The sequence below is a fragment of the Nestor notabilis genome, unplaced genomic scaffold (assembly GCF_000696875.1).
Source record: "Nestor notabilis isolate BGI_N333 unplaced genomic scaffold, ASM69687v1 scaffold6618, whole genome shotgun sequence".
In the NCBI taxonomy this organism is placed as follows: domain Eukaryota; kingdom Metazoa; phylum Chordata; class Aves; order Psittaciformes; family Psittacidae; genus Nestor; species Nestor notabilis.
In genome coordinates this window covers 13,307-19,003 of record NW_009940557.1, presented here as the reverse complement: position 1 = coordinate 19,003, position 5,697 = coordinate 13,307, and the positions used below count along the sequence as shown (strand labels likewise).

Sequence of the window (5,697 nt, the reverse complement as noted above, 5' to 3'; positions counted from 1 at the left end):
ACCTTAAAATCATGGTAATAGTGTAACTTTTTGTACCTTCTTCCTCCCACTCTCCCCTCAGTATTTAAGCTTTTTTTGGATTTTAAGGTACATTGAGCTTATAGTGAGGAGAGGCTTTTTGCAATGCTATGAATTGTGACATCTTTTCCATTAAAGCAATGTGTGTTTTTTTCTTTTTTCTTTTTTTTTTTTTTTCTTTTTGTGCACAGGTACTTGGAACACCAAATGAAGATACATGGCCTGGAGTCCACTCTTTACCCCATTTCAAACCAGGTAGGTTGAAGTACCAAGTTCATCCAAGTTCTCTTCCTGGAAATACAGGATAATTGAATCCCTGCCCACAAACATCAGAGTGGCCTGGGCAGCGCACAAACCATAATGCACTACTTCCAGCTGCTTACTTTTTATGTGCTCAGGGCGGTTTGTTTTTTTGTTTTGTTTTTTGGTGGTGGTGGTGGTGGTGGTTGTTTGGTTGGTTGGTTTGGTTTGTTTTGGTTTTTTTTTTGTTTGTTTGTTTCATTTCTTTGCCTTCTTTTGCATTTTCTCCTGTTTGTTATAATATGAGCCCTGACCTGCTTACATTCTTAAGCCACTGAGTATCATACCTTTCGGATTGCTGTTAGGCTTATTCCCAATCAGTATTACTTTGCCACAGACCAGCTGGACTTCGATGAATACTAAAAGAAACTAAAGAGTAAAGACTTTGTGAAAGCTGAAGTTACTACAAGGTTATCTGCTAGTACCTTTCTACAAACGTTCAATTTTTTAATGTGCATTGTACTTGAAGTTGTCATATTCTACAACCATTCTTGAAAAGCTGTTTTGCCATCTGATACCTTTCTGCGAGAGGGAGCAGTTTGTTCCCTAGAAACTAGAAGTACACGGTCAACTTTTGTTATGCTACATATGTATGTATGCATATGTATGTAATTACTTGGTCTTGTTAACTTTTGAGTGAGTATCTTAGAAATACTGGTTTTTAAACATGCCAGACAGGCAGATGAGTAGGAGATATGTTGATTGGTGAGGTAGTGAAATACTGGAATGGGTTGTCCAGAGAGGTTTGACATCTCCATCCTGTTCAAAACCTGACCAGACAGGGCTAGAGCAGCATAAACTTGTTGGACCTGCTGTGAATGGGCTTGGACTAGATGGTAAAGAGCTGCTTACTAGATGCTTTCAAATGAAGCACTTAATTGGCTCCCAATATACTAGGATGAGTCTTTCCATTTATAACCATATGACTAAAGTCTGGAAGTAAGTGACAGAACTGACCCAGGAATACAGTTTCAGATGTTTCTGTCCTCGTAGGCCTCTCACTAAACTCCTGGTTCTCCTTTGCTGCAGATGATAGTCCCATCATCTTTTGTCATAAACTGTGACAACCTGGCATCCTATGCCATTTAAACCTAATTTCCAAGTCATTTTACAGGTGGACATAAAGAAGAAAATTTCCTTTTCATTACAGCCTTTCTTACTCGTCAGATCTTCAGGACCATACTGGCTCTATTGGGGCAGCAAAGAGGCAGGAGATGTGGCAGAGGAGTTGAAAAGGACAAAGGGATCTAGGCAGCTCTCAAAATCAGAGAGATGAGATAGAGAAACAAATATATTGTAGGGCTCACCCTGATAGTAACACAAAGCCTTGAGAAAAGGGAAGGCAGATAGCTTTCTTTCACATTGCTTTTCAGTCTCTGTCCTGGTGCTGTCTTATTGCTGTGTAATGTAAACACTCTCTAGTGCTCTGTAGTGAATTAGTGCAGCTGCTTTAACAACTACAGTTTTTCACTGAAATACTAAAACCACTACAATGTCCTTCCCTAAATCAGTGTGTCATTAAGTTTACAAATTTCCAAGTTTCTCATTCTTGGTACTGATTAGAAGGTGGCCATACACACGGAATACAGTTATAGAAATACAGTGGTTTTTAACAGCAGTCCAAAGATGTGGTTTTATCCAAGAATAGTGAAGAGAAGGAGAAAACCTGGAGATGTCAGTGCATGCTTTTTAGTTTGTTCTTGATTTTATTCTTCTGTGTGATACAGGAAAGTTTTGAACAGTAGATGGCAGCCAAGAAATTTCCTGATTTCATTTTTCTATTTGGCTTCCAAGTGTGTTAAGGGATGTGGGTTTATTAACACAGAAGAACATCAAGAAGTAAATTCACAGTAGGAACTCCATTAAATCTAATTTTTATACAGGAATTGTGTTAGATGTGCTTTTATTTTCTCCGTCCCAGACTATGGATTTTGTCAGCTATGAATATATAATATTTATACAAATGCAGAATGGGGACAGAAGGAAAGATGCCTCCAAGATAGAATATGGTCACTCAGTATTTTCACCATTTCTGCATGGTGTGGTCTTTGTTCTCTTGGATCCTTTCCACATCTGTGAAGTATCTAGATTTGCAAGTCAGAGTAATTACTATTCTTGCTGGCAATTATTTAATCTTTCCAGGGCCTGTTAATGCAAAGCACTGAGCTCCTTAACTCATGTATGCTGTGGAGGTCTGAGAGCACTCCAAAGGAAAAAGACCTCTCTATATGCTTACCATGCTCTGCACTCTTTATACCACCCTATATCCTTCATGGTCTTGGTAAAAGGATTTTTTTGCCTTATGGGTCCTTATTTTCTGATTTTAGAAATTATAGCAACAGAAAGCATAATCATAGAACAGTTTGAGTTGGAAGAGACTTTAAAGCTCATCCAGTTCCAACCCCCTGCCATGGGCAGGGACACCTTCCACTAGACCAGGTTTCTCAAAGCCCCATCCAACTTGGCCTTGAACACTTCCAGTGACAGGGCATTTACAGCTTCTCTGGGCAACCTGTTCCAGTACCTCATCAGCCTTGTAGTGAAGAACTTTTTCCTAATATCTAATCTAAATTTCCCCTCTGTCGGCTTAAAGCCATTCCCCCTTGTCCTGTCACTACACGTCCTTGTAAAAAGTCCCTTTCCAGATTTCTTGTAGGCCACCTTTAGGTACTGAAAGGCTGCTATCTGATCTCCCCAGACTCTTCTCTTCTTCACGGTGAATAAGCCCATCTCTCTCAGCCTGTCTTCACAGGAGAGGTGCTCCAGCCCTCTGATAATCTTTGTGGCCCTCCTCTGGATTTGCTGGAGCAGGTCCATGTTCCTCTTGTGTTAGAGGCCCAAGAGCAATCTAACTGAACAACCAAAACTTGGCTTACATACCCCAAAACTGAGTAATTGGACTTTATGCTGATGAACTGTGGAATGGTTAGAGCAGAAAAACACATCACCTTTGGGATCATACTGGCGTACCAGCCACTAAAGCTTTCTCTGCACAAAATGCTCAGACCTGCAGGCTGGGCTGGAATTGCACTATTTGCTCATGCTGTTAGGGTCATTGGAGCTGTTTGGTCATGCGTACCAGGTTCTCTGTTGCGTCTTAAAAAAATGCTTTCCTTCATGCCATTCTGACATACACAAAGGTTTTCTGGCTATGGGAAGCCTGCATTGTCTGCTTCCCCAGATGCTCAGCCAGCCACGCTCCCTCCCTGTCAGTCTGAAATTGTTGTTACACCCTAGAGAAAATTTCCCCAGTGTATGGGACTGAAAGAGTCTTCTCTACCAACTGACTTCTTTGGAGCAAAAATGGAGGTTAATGCTTTAATAACATGTTTAAGATGACTTAATCTTTTCCTTTCCTTCACAGAAGAATGCAGGAGAAAACCTGAAATGCATTGCCAAATCTGAACCAATTCCATTTTTCTCTAAGATTTGAGAAATTACTGCATAGAAATATAGATGATATGGGGTTAAGTAACTCCTGTGCTTTGTATGTCTTTCTGAGTTTTGAGACCAATAGCTGCAAACAATAAGTGTGACAAATTGAGAAGTGCAGAAAGCACTGGTAGTGAGGATATCAACATCCACTCAGGCAAGGCTTTGATGCTATAAACTGAGTTGTGAAAGCATAAACTGATAGGATTTGAACAGAAGTATCAATGATAGTTACTATAGTTTAAAAAATGCTGGGCACAGTAAATGCCTGTGGATTTGGGAAGACTGTTGAGAGTAGACACAAAATTTCATTGGTGGTTTTGTTTTTTTTTTTGCATAGAGACTTAAATAACTAATTTTTCATACTGTAATTTGATAGGGCACAGTCCTGTGCTGCTAATCACAGTGTACCAGGAGAGAGATGTCTGAAATGCATGGCATTAGTCTCTTCTCTACTGGAGTGGCCAAGGCTCTGATTATTACGGAAAACAGCCAGCGCGTAAACTACGATGTTCTCTGACGTCTTAGTATGTGGGAACATTTCTGGGGCTCAGTAAGAAATGTGTTCCTAAGTCTAGCTGTGGTTGGCTCTACATCATCTAAATGCCTAGCCTCAGTGATTTTAACAGTCTGTAATTGTGAAAATAAAACAGTCATAATTTGTTTTGCCATTTAAAAAGTAAGAAAACAACTTGTATTTTATCTGCCTGCTTTGAGATATTTGGTTACTTTCTATTTTATAAATATTCTGCGTAATATGGGAGATATTAAAGCTAAAAGGTGGCCTGGCCTTTGAGTATCAGCCGCAGTCCTCTCAGTTTGTGTCTGTACCTGTGCACACAGACACAAATGAGTGGGTCTTCCTCTACTCACGTATCGCCAAAGAAACCCAGTCATCCACACCACAGTGAAAGTAAATTATCTGCCCTCAAAGAGGAAGGCAGTTCAAGGAAATTATGAAAAAGTGTTAGTTGCTGTTTCAATAAAACCTTGAGGTTTCATCCAGCTTAGAAACTCATGTTACAGGTTATTGGACAGAGACACTCTAAATGATGAATGTGACCCTCTGACACATGACTTGGAGAATCTGTTTTCACTATTTATTTTTGTTACAATACTTTAAGAAATGCATAGATTTGCTGTACTAAATCAGATCCAACACCGATCATGTCACTGGACCAATATCTCCAAGAACAAAATGAAAGTAGGCATCTTCTATATCTCATCTGCATGAATAGGGATGAAACAGTGTTCCAAAACAAGTTGCTTCTTTACCAGTCTAGTGTCTGAGTCATCCTGATTTTTGTGTGTTATTCTCTCCATTGTCACTAAGTCTCACATTTTTCTTAGTCTGGAATCTTATCTTCTTTTCTTCTTCAGCCATTTCTTCAGGATTCAGGGTGTTGGCCAAATAATTGGGCAAGATAAGCTTTTGGGTCATCATCTACACTTAAGTCAAGTTTTCACTTTTCATACGTTCTCAATTAGTCTTTGAGACTGATGCTGCATGATCTCCATCCTGGAAAGTTAAATCAAATTTTATCAGAAGGTACTGTTAGTGGGCAAAGTGGGAGAAGGTAAAATATGCTCACACAGAAGATAAATGCAGCAATAGTGGCCATGAAGATGGTAATGGTCAAGGAGAAGTAACTTGTTAGGAAGGTGGAGAAAATGTCAGAATGCTTTGTAATGTTCGTTGGGCATCAGTTTCCTTATAATACAGTTTCTAGGTGAAAGAAAGTTAAATATTTAATCTTGGGCTGATGGTATAGGAGCCTGAACCTCACTGTGTTCAACAGATGATCAGATACAAAAGGTGTCATTATGAGACAATGGAACAATCCGCTGAGCACTGCTTTTTAAAAGAATATCCCTAAAGTCAGGATGAAGAGAGTTTAAAGGAAGAGACTCTCCTTAAGGAGAAAGCAGAAGACAAAAAGAAACTAG

At 39.6% G+C, this 5,697-nt stretch overlaps 1 protein-coding gene across 1 annotated transcript in view; it reads left to right on the top strand.

Moving 5' to 3' along the window:
• LOC104410296 (cyclin-dependent kinase 14-like) overlaps positions 1-5,697 on the top strand; it is a 93,358-nt gene that overhangs the window by 79,868 nt on the left and 7,793 nt on the right. The window contains exon 7 of the mRNA XM_010020418.1: positions 210-273. Coding sequence (XP_010018720.1) covers positions 210-273 — 64 coding nt within the window. The remainder of the gene's footprint in view (positions 1-209; positions 274-5,697) is intronic.